This window comes from Podarcis gaigeae (assembly GCF_964106915.1).
Source record: "Podarcis gaigeae genome assembly, chromosome: 15".
Taxonomy (NCBI): Eukaryota; Metazoa; Chordata; class Lepidosauria; order Squamata; family Lacertidae; genus Podarcis; species Podarcis gaigeae.
The window spans coordinates 2,168,648-2,186,301 of NC_139692.1; the positions used below are offsets into that span (position 1 = coordinate 2,168,648).

The 17,654-nt window shown below is 48.0% G+C and overlaps 1 protein-coding gene across 3 annotated transcripts in view; it reads left to right on the forward strand.

Moving 5' to 3' along the window:
* PDLIM2 (PDZ and LIM domain 2) overlaps window positions 1-17,297 on the forward strand; it is a 55,499-nt gene extending 38,202 nt beyond the window's left edge. For 2 of the 3 annotated variants that reach the window (XM_083713716.1, XM_083713717.1), the window contains exons 6-10: window positions 428-500; window positions 6,772-6,935; window positions 10,525-10,670; window positions 11,528-11,648; window positions 16,381-17,297. In XM_083713716.1, the coding sequence (XP_083569842.1) occupies window positions 428-500; window positions 6,772-6,935; window positions 10,525-10,670; window positions 11,528-11,648; window positions 16,381-16,576 (700 nt within the window). In that variant the 3' untranslated portion in view covers window positions 16,577-17,297. The remainder of the gene's footprint in view (window positions 1-427; window positions 501-6,771; window positions 6,936-10,524; window positions 10,671-11,527; window positions 11,649-16,380) is intronic. The other variant, XM_083713718.1, reaches the window with a different exon arrangement.
* Window positions 17,298-17,654: the final 357 nt, after the last annotated feature.

The window sequence follows — 17,654 nt, forward strand, 5'->3', positions numbered from 1 at the left end:
TGGTGACCAGAACTGTCCCAACAATATTCCAAATGCCCCATAGATTTTAATATTGTAATGTTGTTTTGTTTTGTTTTCAGTCTTCTTTCTAATATGAGCTGTCCACAATATCTTTTTCTCTTTGGTCAGGGTGCATTCAGATCCCAGTGCACTCCATTATGGAGAGAGCCTTTTGGGGCTCTTCACAGTAGCTTGGGTTTTCTCCCTCCTAAAAGAACATCATGTTTCTCTCTCTCTCTCTCTCTCTCTCTCTCTCTCTCTCTCTCTGTGTGTGTGTGTCTGTGTGTGTGTGTGTGACCTCTGTAAACAAAATTCTGGGTGGTGGGAGTTGTAGTCCAGCAAGATCTAGAGGGCCACTGATAATTATTTGTTACTTCTTCCCTGTAATGTGCAGATATTCACTGTAATATCTGTGTTCTCCTTTCAGCTTACATTCTCTGGAGAGCTCATTGGGAATCTCTGATGAACCCTACGGGCAGCAGCATTCAAGCAGCAAGCAGGTAAAGATGCTTATGAGACTCCTTGGAGCCCCGGGAATAATACCTGTATAGGACCATCGATGTATCCATGCTGCTCTATGCTTGGGGATGAACCCTGTCCTAAAAGTATGCTTTCTGGAGCCTGTTTCTGCTGCCCCCTTTGGGCCGTGTCCTCCTTAGCTTCTGGTTTTTATCTGCTTTGTTGCACATGTTGCTGTGTGTTAGCAGCACACCTGGCTAGGGATGTTTGCTTGTTTTTACCTGGTGTCTCCAAGCAACAGCTGGGAGCTGGGGAGGCAGAACCAGTTTGGGGAGGCAGTGCCTGCATCTCGTGGACACAAGAGGCAGGGTGTTGGCAAGTGATGCAGCCTCACAAATGCTCTGCTTGCCTCTCCTTCCTCCTGGGATCTATTAATGTGTCTATTCAAAGCAACCCCCCTGTCTGCTTTTGCCAAAGGGACCTGCTTGTGTTGTTATTTTTTGGGGGTGGGGGGAAGCTTGTGTTCTGCAGCAAACCCTCAGTCCTGAGACAGCTTTGCAGTGGAGCCTGTAACACTATTCAGCTGAGCATCTCCTGTAAAGTCAGCAGCTCGTAGCTTTCAAGAATTTATATTGAGTTTTTACTTGCAACGACATCAGAGACAGTGAGAGAATGAGAGAGAGAGAGAGAAAGAGAGAGAGAGAGAGAGAGAGAGAGAGAGAGAGAGAGAGATTCACAGGATCCTCTTGCCATCTTCTAGCTCCATTTTGTTTAGGTACTGTATCTCTCAATTGCCTCTTTGAGAAGGAATTGTGAGCCTTCTCTCTATTGAACAAATTGACATTGAGCTTCCTGCATTGCAGGGGGCTGGACTAGATGACCCTCGGAATCCCTTCCAACTCTACAGTTCTATGATTCTATTATTCTGTGACATGTGTTTCAGTTTTGTTTATAGTTGGGGTGAGAGCTGAAAAGGCCGCAGGTGTGGATATGCACAGAGGATCCATGGCTTCTCATGGCACAATGAACATGAAAGAGAAAGAGGGAGTTTCCAGTGCAGAGGGGGGCTAAACTCTACAGAATTTGCAGAGTTCTGGTTTCTTAAAACAAGCCCAACATCATTTTAATCTTTATGATAGCATCGAGAACTTAACAATATGTGGGCAGTTCTTTGCTTTTCAAATGCTTAAAGACCAGAGGGACCTTGGTGATCAGGTTGTCTCTGGCTTCTTCAACAGGAACATTTTCCAGTATTCCCCCGCCCCCGCCCCCTGCAATGCACACACATGCCACCCATTCCTCCTCTCTTTCTATCTTACACAAATATTTTCTCTTCCTTGGACCCATGTTTTTTGTGAATCCCAATTCCAGTTCCTGAGAGAGAGATGGGGGTGGGGACAGTTCCAGATTGTGCAATGAAATGAAGCATGTAAATTAAGTTCATTGAAGCATGTCTGCCCTGTTTGCATAATTTAAATTGCAGAATTTTGCTTTTGGGCTGCACTGTCTTGAAGGTTTTAGGTGGGTGTCAAAAGCAAAGTCCCACTCCAGTCCACCACAACAGAACATTATAAAAAACAACAACATTAAAATATAAAGCTCACCACCACTACCTTTGGCCAATTTAATCCTGATCTTCACAGAAATAAGACCAGACAGGCTGGTCTTAACATTTAATAGGGCTCAGGTTAGACTTAGTTGGTAGTCATAGAGGATTTCATACTAGCAAAGCCCTCCTCTGCACTCCTGCAATCCAAACCCATTAGTCTTAGGTTGTTGTAAAGCAAAGTGAGAGTGAGCTGGTGTCACACGCCATTCTCTCTGTCTCCCCCGCCTGTGGCATGGGATTAATAATTCCAAGTTACCTGCAAGGTTGTTGTATGGATTACACCTAGTTAGTGCAGGTGAGACTCAAAAGTACTATACAAAGGTTGATTTGCCATTAATAATTATTTTAGGATGCTTTCATGCTCCCTAGACATGCTACAGATGCCAAGACCTTTCTGGACCTGTCAGTGAGCTTCCTAGCCAGTTTCCTGGGTGATCCTTCTGGAATGCCCCTGTCCTCCCTCTCTTCCTATGGTCTTTGTTGAGCCTCCTGATTCCTTGCCCATGTGTCCTGGCATCTCGCTCTCCTGTTGCTCTTGGGCTGGGTGCTGCTGTTTGTTTGCTTGCTTTGGCTCCAGGGCTGGCCGCCCTCTGCTTTTTCTATGTTCTGGGCCTATTTTTCAAGCCCATATTGGGAAGGGAGGTTGGCCCCAGAGCGCAGTGCTTGCCAGCTGGCACCTTGCTCGCCCCAGCCCCTCAACCCCTTGGCTTCTCTGTCATGTTTTTCTTTCCTTCTTTGCATTTATTTGCTTTAGCTCTTGGCCCCGTTGGTTTGCCTCCTCCCTACCCAGCGGTTGCATCAGGGGTGGGGGGGGGGGCTGAGATTTGAGTGTTGGAGGGTGGTTAAATGAGGCTTAGGCCTCGTTGGTTTCCTCTTATCTTATTTTCCCCAGAAAAATTCCTTGGCCGTGCAGTTCTTCAGATGCAGAGCAGTAATTAACCTAAAAGTGTTGCATTTCTTACGTGAGCCCCAAATTAAGGAGGAACCGGCTGCAGGCTGTCAGTCTGTTTCTGTTCTTCCTGGTGTTCACAGTTGGAAAGTTTGGGTGCAAAGAAAGATTTACTGGCAAGTGGGCGCATGTTTAGGCATGTGTCTTCTACAGGGCTGGCCCACTCAGGAGGTGAGCTGAGACTGCAGAATCCACGGGGCAGCAGATCCTGTTGTAGATCTTTATTCCCCACCCCCCCACCCCTTGTTCCTGCTATAGATGCTCACTCACCCACGCCATTTGTGGTCTGCCTCAGGGGTCAACTTGTCTTGGGCCAGCCCTAGTGTTCTGGCTTGGACAGATCAATGGACCATCCCTATGAAAAGAGCCAGAGTCTTTCTATAGTGAGCCCACGGGACTAGTTTGGTGCTTCCAGGAAGCTAATAAGCAGGGCACAAAGTCAGTAGCTGCCCACATTGTTGCTGCCCCAGCAACTCTCATACAGTGATAGACATTATGGAAAAGGGAGGCTTCATTTAACAATGATGTCTAATAGCTATTGATGGGCCATTCTGCTCCAATGTTTGCCTAAGCTTCTTAGACTTGGCAATCAGTCTTTCTCTTGTTGGCCTGATCAGTAATGCTGTCTTCTGTAAAGTAACCTGCCCTGATGTCTGAAAAGGCATAGCAGTAAACCTCAGGTTCTGTTCCATCTCTGACATCAGTCTCCTAGCTCTAACCCCAGTTTTTCAGGCTCTACCAAAGCATGAGGGGTTGTGACTATTTTTTATTATTATTCAGAGTTGGTAACCTTAAATGTGTTTGGGGGTGTGCGTATTTGTGTTTGGTAGGTCTCCAAAGTTAGGCCAGTGGAGTCACTTAGCAAAGCTCCATGGAATGGTATGTAGGCCTAGGCTGGATCTTTGCATGGGTTTCATTATTCCTTGGAACTGACGGTGTCTCTGTGTGCTAGATGGGTGGGCACTCTGGAACCAAGGAATCAAGTCTTTGCTTGGAAGGCAAAAGAAGCGTGCTGAGGTCCAGCTGAAATCTCCTTTGAGCAGACTGGCACGGAAGGGGAAATCTCCCCTTTGTTGGGTCGGTGTGGTGTTGTTGAGAATGGAGATCCTACGCAACACTGATTGCTGTGTTCCTATCAATTCCCTTGCACTCTGCTGCTTCCCAAAACATTTGCTTCTAGTTAGGAAGGCCTTTCTACTTTCTTCCATCTTCAAGGCCTTTAAACAGGAGCAGATGCAGCGGGTAAGGAAATTCTATCATTTGGGCTAGCAGCAGTGCCGAGCCTTCCAAACATCAAGCTGCTTGGGGGTGGGGAAAGATGGGTAGAAGTCACACAGCAGAAGAGAGGAACGGAAGAGCACCAGGACACTGGAAGGGTGGGATGTGTTTCTGCATGGTGCCTGTTGCTCTTACCTGTCTATGTTCTGGTGACTTTCCCTGGATTGCTGGGTAAAGACTTCTTTCCCTTCAGTGTGTTCTGCCCAAGTTGCTGCCTCACTTAGGGCCTGGGAGCACACAGACAACCTGTTCATTGAGCTTTCATCCTGATTTGCTTGCAAAGAGATTGGACCCTTCTGATCTGCTCTACGCCCGGTGTGACCTAACCAGTCCATGACTAACCTCAGGAATTGCCTCAGAAACCTCATCAGTCTCACTGCAATGGGATGGAAGGAGAGAGTTTGGTAACATTGTCGTTCACATACTGGTGATACTGTGCTCTAAATCCCTGGAAGACCTCTCCCAGCAGAGGCCTCTCCCATCACCTGATGCTTTTAACTGGAGGCGCCTGAGATTTGGCTGCCTGCTTTCTGTACGCAAAGCACGTGGTCTTCCACTGCACTGTCCCACCAGCTCCTGCAGCCTGTGCCACTCGTGACCCCCGTGGTGCATCTTGTCAAGAGCCTTGTGTTGGATTGGACCAGGGATCTACCAAACCATCATCATCATTTTATTTGTACGCCGCCTTTCCAAAGTTAAAACAATGCTCAAGGCGGCTTGCAACATGACAAGATTTACATAATTACCAACATAACAAAGGTCATAAACAATAAATAAAACACATCAAAAGGTACGCGACCAAATGGAAAATATTTCCACATAAATCACAAAATCTAAAACTAAAAATACAACATTAATATCAATAACAATTTAAAAAGACCTAGATAAAAAATAAAAGCAATGTTAAAAGAGGAGCCCTCTCTGTCGCGCGGCAGCAGCAGCAGCAGCAGCAGCAGCAGCAGCCCTTTATGGAGCCTGTCAGGCCAGGTGGAGAGAGGCAGGGCAGGCCCTTCAGGCTCTCAGCAGGCAGTCCTGGGCCCTTGTTCAGTCTGAGGGCCACATTCCCTCACAGGCAACGTTCTGGAGGCCGTCTGCTGGTGATGGATGGGGCCTGGTGCAAAACAGGGCTGAGCAAGGAGCACATGCTGAGCTCTGACTGCCCAGGGTGGGGCGGAAGGAGCTCAGTTCTGCTGGGCAAAGTAGCCCCAGGGAGCCAGAGATTTATACTGAGGTGTTGGAGAGGCGCCAGGTGCCCCCAGTATTTCGGGGGGCCTGGCGTGCATTGCGCATACATGACGTCACACAGTCTCCTGACCAGTGCAGTCGTCCGCAACATTGGGCCGGCCCCCTCAACATTGCGGAGGGTGGACCCCCTTCAAACACATATTGAGGGGGCTGAAGACACCTCCACCCCCTAGAGCTGGCATGCCTGGGGTGTTATAAAGACAGGCGGGTGGGAGGGAGGGATACCTGCACAGAAGCCTATGCCCATACCATTCTGGGAGCTCTGGAGATTCCCTGAAAGCAAAATGATGTGGGGTCCTGACTTATGCTCACTTCCTGAAGCTCTGGCCAAAACCTCTCAGTCCTGCTGCTGCTTCCAGTCTGGGCACCATGCTCCTGGGAACTGTGGCTCAGCAGGGATGGTGTTGCCCAACTGCCTCCTGGCAATCATGTTTTCAGCACCTAGTTGCCACAGTCAGTGAAAGGGGGCGCAGCAAAGAGCCCCGAGTCAGGTTTCCACCCTTCTCCTTCCCCACTGGCCCCCTTGCTTCTGTGCCCCCTTCTTCCCCTTCATCTGTTCTGCTTCTTCCCAATTAGCAGCTGGAAAGTGTCTTTTGAAGGTGTGGGGCTCCCCCTTGTGGTTGGTGCATGCCCTGAAACAGAGAGGCGTGAAGGTTGTGGAAAGGATTTTTGGACAACACATCACTCTGTTGGGCAGTTGAATGTGTCCACCCAAAGGCTTTAGGCATTGATTGTTTTAGCTCAAGGATGAGTTATGGACACAAGACACTTCTGCCCCCTCCCCACACCCTTGCAGGATGTTTATCAAATTTCTGTCATTTACACAGTTTTCCCTGGTGCTGAGTTTGGATTGTTTGGCTGCTCTCACCCCTGGTTGTGTATACTCCTCTTAACAAAAAAAAATCCTTCCAGTAGCACCTTAAAGACCAACTAAGTTAGTTCTTGGTATGAGCTTTCGAAAGCTCATACCAAGAACTAACTTAGTTGGTCTTTAAGGTGCTACTGGAAGGAATTTTTTTTGTTTTGACTATGGCAGACCAACACAGCTACCTATCTGTAACTATACTCCTCTTAGTTTGGCAATATGGGTTGTGTAGCAACTGCTTATTTTTATGGGGCCAAGTCCTATAATGTGTGATGGTCAATTAATCTCTTCCTGAGGCTGAGAGGCTCCTTGGGCCACTCCTTTCCTACAGAATGCATTTACACCCAGCCCCATCTCTTTCTGCACCAGCTGCAGGAGCAAAGGAGCAGCAGCCGCTCTGGTGGATCTCCAGTTACAGTTCTGCTTCCATTAAATGGATCTCCGTCCCCTGGAGCATATTCACTTCGCAGCCCATGGGAGATCAGGAAGGACCAGGACAGGAACTCCTCTTCCTACCAGCGCCGTTACAGGTAATCTGTCTAGCTTACCTGCTGTTGCCTAGTGGCTAAGGATGCTTTCAGGCTGTCTGTTTTGGGGTGGGATTCAGTCACATAGCAGCCAATTCAGGTTCATCATCATCATCACCACCACTTTTAGTTTGTATACCCTCTTTTTATATACATGAGGCAGTTTACCAACTGAAGAACCAACAAAATGTACAACAAATGTACAACACACCTTAGAACAATCTAATCCAATACAAATAAGTCCTAATAAAAAAACTGTTTTGGATTTCATCCACAGAACTAACCCATTTCCCTAATGGATCAGACATTTGCAATAAGGAAAGTGACAGGGTAGTGCAAAAGTGTGAGATAACATTTGCTTTAAACTCATGTCATCTGACCTTCCTGCAGACGAATTGGAGTGAGTTCTCCTTAGATAGGCAACAAAGTCTAATCTCCCTACAAACTAACCAGGATGAATGTTCAATACAGTGGTACCTCGGGTTAAGTACTTAATTTGTTCCGGCGGTCCGTTCTTAACCTGAAACTGTTCTTAACCTGAAGCACCACTTTAGCTAATGGGGCCTTCTGCTGCCACCACGCCGCTGGAGCATGATTTCTGTTCTCATCCTGAAGCAAAGTTCTTAACCCCAGGTACTATTTCTGGGTTAGCGGAGTCTGTAACCTGAAGCGTCTGTAACCCGAGGTACCACTGTAAATGGATTCTCTGGAAGCATCTATTTCCGAAAATTGCTGAAATCATGTATGAGAAACTGCCAGACCAACATGACACTTAAGAGTGGTTCCAGGTGCCAGGATCCATGCATTCAGTGTAGGGAGAGCTAGCAGAGCAGGTACTTCTCAGAACACAGAAACCTTGTTTGCACTAGGATAGAGTGATTCCTGCCTTTCAGGCCGCATAGACGTCAACGTTTTCCCTTTAAATTCCCTTATTCCGAATGGGATTCCTCACAAGAAAAGCGAAAAGTTGACAGCTATGTACATTGGTTCTTCACTTCTATGGGCTTCTGTGGTGTTGGCAGACAGGAGTGAGTGGGGGTCAGAGTTCAAGGGCATCCCTCTGTCTTCAGCACCAAGCAGCTGTAGAGTAGGGTGACCAAGGGCCCTGCTTTGTTGTTTGTTTGCTGCTTCTTTTGTTTCAAGCAGCCTGCAAAAAGGTTCTCAAAATAAAATTGCTCTCTGATCTGGGACATAAAACACCCTCTGAGCCAAAGGAGTGGGGTGAGCGGTTGGATTCTTCTGTTCAGGAACTCGCCCCCCACCTCAATGTCCCAGGCTCCATCTGGAAAAAATTGCAATGGCAACCTGAGAATTGGGGCAGACATTTCAGTCCCAAACCTCCCTGAAGTCACGTCACCTACTTTGGGGGGGGGGGGGAGCCAAAATGCAAAAAAACCCCAGGCAAACCACTTTGATTCAGTTCTAGGGAATGTTCACATTATGCAGCGAATGCACAGTAAACAAGTGTGTGAACACAGCCAGAGTCTCTCCCTGGGTCACCAAGCAGCAAACTCAGCCAGAACTTTAGGGTGGTTTCTGCTTTCTCTGCCTAGAATACAAATTCTACAAATACCCCCATAGACCCTCACTATTGTTCCCAGGCTATTTCCTTAGGTGGAGACCAGAGGCAGATGGCTTTGTATAAGAGAACACTCTGCATGCAGACCCTTCCCACTGCTGGTTGAGGAAGCCACGAAAACACACATTGGCCACAAGGCACCTCTGTCCTGACCTTTCATGCGAAATGCTACACTTTGATGTGTTTCCCCCCGAACCTGCTTTGATCTTAATTGAGAACTGCTTACAGGGTAAAGATATCTCAGCCCACTGGTATGAACATATAGCGGGAGATTAACATACACATCAAACTGTGCCAATGTACACACAATATGCAAATGTGGTTTGAAATGCAGTGAAAAAGAAGGACCTTGCTGAATTTTAAGCAGGTGATGTATACACAGCTTATCTCTCGTTTTCCTGGAAGCAGGGTGTTGGCCTACTTTGCTCTTCAGGGAAAGCCTTAGAAAGAAGGAGTTATGACAGAGGCTTATACCGTTGTGCATTGCCTGCAGAAGGTGGAGAGAGAACTTTTTGTCTCCTTTCTCATAACACTAGAAGTTGCGGACATCCACCTTCAGGACAGATAAAAGAAAGTGCTTCTTGCAGCACAGGCTCCCACAGGAGGCAGCAGGCTGACGGCTTGAAAAGAGGATTAGACAATTCCGTGGAGGATAAGGCTGTCAGCAGCTCCGCCTTCATGGTTGGAGGCAGCCCTGCTTCAGAATACCGGTTCCTGGGGAATCCAGGAGGGGAGAGGGTGGTTCTTGTGCTCAGAACCTGCTTAGGGGCTTCCCACAAGCATCTCGCTGGCCACCCAGAGAGCAGGATGCTGGAGATAGATGGAGCACTTGCCTGATTCAGCAGTCTCCCCTATGTTTTTATGTTCTCCTGCTGTGAGGCTGGGCAGGTGAGGGTTAATTTGGCGCTGCTGACAAGTCTAGAGGCTGGGCAGGGTGTGTTCCACCTGCACTCTCAGGAGAGTGAGCCTGATCAGGTCTGGAGACAGGCAAGCAGGAAAGGAAATCTCTCTGGAGGTGAGGGGGAGCAGGATTCAGTTCCTGCTAAAACACTGAGCCCTTGAGGGTCAGTATACCTGCCTGGAAACAGCAGGTGGAGCCTCCTTCCCAGGGTGGGACATTTCCTGCTGCTGTTGCTCTCTGCTCCCTTTCCCGGAGGTATGTTTGTCTGAGAAGACTTCAAAGGGCTTGGGGCCAGGAGAACACCTTCACTCGCAGGGGAGCTGCTTTGCTGAGCTGGCTGGGGCTGATGGGAATTGTGATCCAAAATATCTGGAGGGCACCAGGGTGGCGAAGGGGTCCTAGGTGAGGGGCTGGCAGGGCAACTCCACAGCCAGGACTCGAAATGAGGAGGGGCTGGGATGCTTCTCTGAGTCAGTGAAGGGACCATTTCCGTTTTCTGAAGTCCTGGCTTACCTGGAGCCAGGGCCAGTGCATCCAGGCACCACCCGCCCCTCCCGCCACAACCAGAGAAGTTAAGAGAAGCGGCGGCAGCTTCCGGCAACACCCTGTGGAGTTCATGTGACATTCCATCTCACCATTTCTGCATTGCAGGGGTTGGACTAGATGACCCTTGAGGTCCCTTCCAGCTCTACCATTCTACAATCCTGTGATTCTGTCACTACCACCACTTTTCCTCACTTCTCCTGTGGCTGGGGGGGCAGCAAGCAAGGCATTGGTGAGGGCAGGGGTGGGGCAGCACCCTCCCCTTTCGCCTCAGGTGGCAAAATGGGATAGAAGAAAGAAGAAAAGGCTCCCATTTCTCTCCTTGCGTCTGCTCACAGCAAACCCTCTGGAATCCTGCATCCTTCTACTGAGGCCCCTGTTGTTCTGAAACAGTGTTCAGATGTGCCTCTTTCTGGATCTCTCCTGGTCCCACCTCTTCCTGAAAGCTCGGCAGAATTATGTTGGTGATGGAAGACTGGTTTGTCCTGTCCTCCCGGGATATAAAAAGCCTGAGGTATTTTTCCTCTTCCAGGACAGACTGGCTGCATTTCTTTTCTCTCTCTTTGCAGTCTGGATACAGAGCCAGCCATGCGCCATTTGGAAGGGGACTCGGAGGTCTACAAAATGATGCAAGAAAATCGTGAAACCAGGGCTCTGCCGCGGCAATCCAGCACCTTCCGCTTGCTCCAAGTAGCTCTGGAGTTGGATGAAAAAGGTGAGGGTCAAGGTGGCTGGGAAGGAAAGCAGGAAAATTGTGTTTCTTTGGACTTGGGAGTAGCAGGCAAAATGCAGCCACCACCATAAAATGTGGTGTGAAATACTTCTAATGCTTCTGGCTTGGTCTGTCTTCTTGTCCCACACTGTTTGCTTGAAACTCTGCTTTTTTTCATCTGAGGCGCCGGTAAATGCTGAGGTTGTGTGTGAGTCCATGAGAATACTTTTGTAGTTGAAGGCAAAGACCAAGAGACAGGTGGCCCAAGTTTTCTGTACAGGTCTGCAACTTTGAATTAGCAGGTTAATCAACTAAAAATTAGAAACCTAGGAAGCTGCCTAATGCTGAGTAACATTCTTGGTCCATCTAGCTGTAGCATTATCTATACTGACTGGAAGTGGCTTTCCAGGATCTCAAACAGAGGTTTCTTCCAGCCTGACCTGGGCTTGAACCTGAGACCTTCTGCCCACAACTTGTTGATGGCAAACATTAATCCGTTACTCTGTGAATGAATTGTTTGTGATAGAGTCTGTTTTGGTACTGTTATGAAGGGAAATAAAGAAAACATTAAATATTGCATTTTCCTTCTGACCATTAGTAGATTATCTATGGCTTTATTAGTTTACAATGTATCTGGCTTTAATGCTTTTTAAAAGGCAATTAATACTGAGGGGTTTGTGGGAATGATGAAAATTTTGCTTCATTAGATTAAGTCTGCAATCCTATACACACTTACCTGGAAAGAAGGTTCATGAAACACACTAACGCTCTGAGGAGATGCACACAGGGCTGCACATTATTTATAATCTGTTGCCAGCCTGCCTCTGAATCCTGATGTGCCCTCTTGGTTGCTTTGGCAGGGGGCTCCGTGACTCACTTTCCCAGCCCGCTGTCTCCCAGCACACAGAAGCCGGTCAGCAGTTCCATGGCTGGCGGCGCCCAGAAGCTGCATGTGTGTGAGAAGTGTGGCAGCAGCATCACGTGAGTGTTTCTCTCCCTCGGATGGGATGCGCCTGTGGAAGGGGGGCCTGGTGCTCTTCTGGAGGGATAAGAGATGAGCTGTTGGCCATAAGCAGAGCGGGGGTGGATCTAGACACAGGTTAAAAACACTATAAATAAGTCAGAAATTAAATCATTACAATAAAGGGGGGGGAGCCTATGTAAAAATCCATATAAACTCCTTTTTCCTCTCTGGCACCATCTGGTGTTGGATGTTTATAACGCATTCAAAACGTATTATTGTGAGGAATGTAGCTGAATCCGAGGAGACCTTTGCCACTCTACACTTTCATGGTATTATAACCACAGTGGGGGACCAGTTATGCATTGCCATCTTCTGAGCAGAGGCCAGAACTGCAATTTGGAGCTTGTGAAAGTTCACTGTGGCCTTTTGAAATGAACTTGGTGGCTGAAGAGTAGGGAAATTGCCAAAAAGCTATGGGGTTACTTATGTGTACACTATTATGGCATTGATGATGGGGAATTTTTTTACCTGCTATTCACTGTTTGGTCCCAGGGTAGATTATAGCAATATAAAAATACAATACTGAAAGTGGTTAAATCATTTTACAATCAGAAGATAATAATCAGAAGAATAGAGTGGATCCCAAAATATATGTATTGGGTGCCACAGGACTTGGATGATGGACTCAAGGGCATCCTGATCAAATTTGCAGATGACACCAAACTGGGAGGGTGGCTAACACCCCAGAGGACAGGATCACACTTCAAAACGACCTTGACAGATTAGAGAACTGGGCCAAAACAAACAAGATGAATTTTAACAGGGAGAAATGTAAAGTATTGCACTTGGGCAAAAAAAATGAGAGGCACAAATACAAGATGGGTAACACCTGGCTTGAGAGCAGTACATGTGAAAAGGATCTAGGAGTCTTGGTTGACCACAAACTTGACATGAGCCAACAGTGTGACACGGCAGCTAAAAAAGCCAATGCAATTCTGGGCTGCATCAATAGGAGTATAGCATCTAGATCAAGGGAAGTAATAGTGCCACTGTATTCTGCTCTGGTCAGACCTCACCTGGAGTACTGTGTCCAGTTCTGGGCACCACAGTTCAAGAAGGACACTGACAAACTGGAACGTGTCCAGAGGAGGGCAACCAAAATGGTCAAAGGTCTGGAAACGATGCCTTATGAGGAACGGCTAAGGGAGCTGGGCATGTTTAGCCTGGAGAAGAGGAGGTTAAGGGGTGATATGATAGCCATGTTCAAATATATAAAAGGATGTCACATAGAGGAGGGAGAAAGGTTGTTTTCTGCTGCTCCAGAGAAGCGGACACGGAGCATTGGATCCAAACTACAAGAAAGAAGAGTCCACCACATAAGCATTAGGAAGAACTTCCTGACAGTAAGAGCTGTTTGACAGTGGAATTTGCTGCCAAGGAGTGGTGGAGTCTCCTTCTTTGGAGGTCTTTAAGCAGAGGCTTGACAACCATATGTCAGGAGTGCTCTGATGGTGTTTCCTGCTTGGCAGGGGGTTGGACTCGATGGCCCTTGTGGTCTCTTCCAACTCTATGATTCTATGATTCTAAGGCCAGTGTGAAAAGGAGTGTCTTCAGCATACAGTGGGAGCTATGCAATGTTGAAGCAAAACACATCTCTGTGGAGAGGAAATTCTACAATTTAGGTTCTGCCACAGAGAAAGCACTCTACTGGGAATTTTTTGTTTACTGCAGTGGAAATGCCATAGAATTTTTTCAGTAACAAAAATATATGCCATAATAATAATAATAATAATAATAATAATAATAATAATAATAATAATAATTTATTATTTATACCCCGCCCATCTGGCTGGGCCTCCCCAGCCACTCTGGGCGGCTTCCATAAAAACCAAAAATACAGTAAAATATCACACGTTAAAAACTTCCCTGAACAGGGCTGCCTTAAGATGTCTTCTGAATGTCAGGTAGTTGTTTATCGCTTTGACATCTGCTGGAAGGGCGTTCCACAGGGCGGGCGCCACTACCGAGAAGGCCCTCTGTCTGGTTCCCTGTAGCTTTGCTTCTCACAATGAGGGAACCGCCAGAAGGCCTTCAGCGCTGGACCTCAGCGTCCGGGCAGAATGATGGGGGTGGAGACGCTCCTTCAGGTATACTGGACCGAGGCCGTTTAGGGCTTTAAAGGTCAGCACCAACACTTTGAATTGTGCTCGGAAACATACTGGGAGCCAATGTAGGTCTTTCGTATATGGTCTCGGAGGCCGCGCCCAGTCACCAGTCTAGCTGCCGCATTCTGGATTAGTTGTAGTTTCCGGGTCACCTTCAAAGGTAGCCCCACGTAGAGTGCATTGCAGTAGTCCAAGCGGGAGATAACCAGAGCATGCACCATGATAGGGTCTCAGCCTACGTACCAGATGGAGCTGGTACATATATGCAAATATATGGGCAAATATGGGTCCTACTACCTTTGCTTTTCATTACTGTTTACATTTGTATCCCCCAGTCTCCCTCTAAATTCAGGGCAGCATATTCCCACATTTTCTCCTTGAAACAACCACCTGAGATGGTTGGACTGAGAGAGAGTAGCAGGTCCCATGTTGCTGAATAAGTTTTTGCGGCTGAACCAGACCCAAAGCAAACACTCAATCCATTGCGCGCTAAGGAGGCCAAATGGTTAGGGTGCTTGATTACATTTCCAAAGGTTTATTTACTTAGTTAAGATATTTATAGTTTGTCCTTCATCATGTAATCCCAGGTAAATAGTAAAGCAAATCCTAAAGACAATTAAAGAGCAAGCAAAAACATATCACATCTATTAAAAAATCAATAATGACGCCCTCCTTGAAATGGCACCACCTGTGGCTCTTAATTGCAGTGGCAGATACATACTTGCGCCCCACAAAAGTTTGGGGAAACAGGTAGGTCTTTACCTGGCAAAAGTGTCAGCACCAGTCATACTTCCAAGGGGAGGGCATTTCATAGACGGGACACCGCTTGGTACTAAGATCGAACTTTGATCTAAGTTGGTACTCCAACTCAAGGAACCTGATATGGTACACCGCCCCTCCCTCCCTTCCTCCCATCCACCCACATAAAAGAGTCTTTCCCTCACAGACACACATTCATACCCCCTTTCTCTCACACCCATGCACACATGTACAGACAACTTAATACTTCTCTCCATCTTTCTCTCTTGCACCCCCCCTCTAGCTTCTATTCTGCAGCCCCCTTTGCACACACAGGGCTGCCTCAGTGCACTTTGGCAGCTGAGGCAAACCTCAAAATGGTTCCCCCACCAGAGAGGAAGATCTACATCAGGAACAAGGCGAGAATAAAGATCTACACTGGGAACAAGGTTGGGAGCAGACCAGCAGTGCCTCCTCTTCACCCAGCGGCTGCTGTAGAGGGGGCATGAGGGGGCTGCGGGGGGGGGGGGAGAGATCTGGCCTCTAAGGAGTGTGTCACAGATGTTGCTGCCACTTCCGCAGCAGCAGTGGGCAGTGCATTCCTCGGAGGATGGATCTGCTGTCACTGTGTCTCCTGCCATCTGAAGCAGTTGCCTCACCTTGCCTGATAGGTGAGTCAGCCGTGCACTTGTGCCCCTTCCCATATATGAAGGGAAAGGCATTGCTGTCTGCCTAGCCCTCAGCAGGGGCCCAAGCTCCCCTCAAGGCTGCCCCTCTCACTCAGCCACATGCCTACCAAAGCTGCTCCCTCACAGGCAAAGTTCTGCATGTGTGCATCATCACACGCCCTCAGACTTTCCAGACTTCTCCTCGCTGCGATGGCAGGCTCTCCTGAGCTCGCTGGCTTCCTCTCACTCACACACCTGCCCACCCAAGCTGCTCCCTCCTTTCACACCTACAGGGGAGAACAATAGGAAGGGAGAGCTGTCACTCACGGCTGGCTGCACATGCACACAAGAGTGCTAGCATGCCAACTCCTTACAATTTTATATATTGGAGAGAAATGAAGGTGTAACTCATTTTTAAGGTGCAACAAACTTTGGTTCTCATCTTGGGACAGCGTAGAAGCAAGAATAAAAGTGTTGTTCTGTTGGGTTGAAAAGAGACACAGAAAAAGCTCGGTTGTGGCACTGCATGTCCCTAAGGCAAGGAAATGGAAAGCTTCTACTGATTCCATGGACCAAAATATCTCCCTACCTGCCTGATTCTGCCCAGGATAATCAAATGGGCCCTCCATGAGCAGGGGGAGGATGCTGGAGGCTCCCTGGAATGGACACAGGGCTGAGAGAGATTTTGCCCTAGTCATTTGTTTAAAGGGGAAGGGGGCTGAACCAAGATAATAAATGATGATAATAAATGATGGTGGCAGTCTTTTGTTTGGCAGTGTATGTTGGGGGAGACTCTTGCACAGAATAACACATGCTTGTGTGTCTATATGTAAATTGTGTTGTGGCTAATATGACAAAAGTAACTAAATCTACTGGGTTGTGTCCCATGCTAGCCCTACTCAGAGTAGACCCATTGAAATTAAGACATACCTAGCTTAGATCCATTAATTTTGATGCACCTACTTTGAGTAGTTGGATGCAACCCATGCTCCTGGCACTGCCTCATGCTCTCAATACTTTCTCCACAATCCTGAGGGCTAGAAACTTTGCTCTAAACATGCTAACATTAAATTTTAATGGGGCACCAGATTCCAGAGTTTGCATCAGGTGCCAGTCATATCTGTACTCCCCTCTGAGTCATGTTTCACTGACTGCACCCTTGGTTGTGTCTCCTGCAGGACCCAGGCAGTGAGAATCCAAGAGAACCGCTACCGCCACCCCTCCTGCTACATCTGTACCGACTGTGGCCTCAACCTGAAGATGCGGGGCCACTTCTGGGTTGGCGAAGAGATGTACTGTGAGAAGCATGCCCGCCAGCGCTACCAGGGGGCAGCAGGGGGCAGCCCAGTCACAGCCATCTACTCCCAGTCCTAAACTGCGCCACTGGCATGCAGGAGAACGAGCAAGAAGGAAGCTGGTGTTTTCACCACCCTGGAGGCTTCTTCCCAACATCTAGCCCGTGTGACTTCCAGAGGCGCCTTTTTCGATTGCCTATCAGACCTTTCGCTTCATGCACAATCCCAGCCAGCCAGGATTCTGCCTGCTGAGACATACAGGGAAGAGGAAGCCAGAAGGGCTCGGGGATCTAGGGAACAGGCAGGGAGCCCCTCTAGGGAAATGGCATTTTCAGCTTCTGGCCTATTTCTTAGAAGGGCAGATGTCTTCATAGCACAAGCTTGGGCACATTGGGCACTAAGCATCTTCCGGAGGGATGATTTGCAGGAATAGCCGAAATTTCCTCTCTGCCAAGCTGTGCCCGCAGAGGGTCTGTTTGGGGCACCCCATGGAACGCAGTGGTGCTGCCCCTGCCCACCCCTGCCCATGGGTAGTGGAAGCCCAACCCAAGTGGCTCTTGCTGCTTGCAGGGTAGCTAAGCCATGGTATTCCCTTCTGGGTCTCTAGCGCCTCTTTCTTGCCACAGCTGCCAACTGTCCTGTGTCAATGTAGAGATGGAAGAGGAAAGATTAGGGGTGTCACTGAAGCACTAGGTACTGGGGTGGCATGGATGCAGCTTTGAATACTGACTCTCTGTAAAGCTTCTATAAAATAATCAGCCAGATCTCTATATGAAATATAATATATATGTTGTATGTATGTATGTATGTATGTATGTATGTATGTATGTATATATAATGTACTTGCTTGTGCCGGCGTGAAGGGGACTGGAGAAAGGAGCCTCTTCTCACTCTGCAGCTCCATTTTAAGGTTTTATAGCAGCATGTCACCCTCCCCTCAGCAGTTGCACACAGGACAAGAGTCTCTTACAGTGGTACCTCTGCTTACGAACTTAATTCGTTCCGGAGGTCCATTCTTAACCTGAAACCATTCTTAACCTAAGGCACGCTTTCACTAATGGGGCTTCCTGGTTCTGCTGCGCTGCTGGCGCACAACTTCTGCTCACATCCCAGAGCAAAGTTTGCTACCAGGAGCATCTACTTCCAGGTTAGCGGAG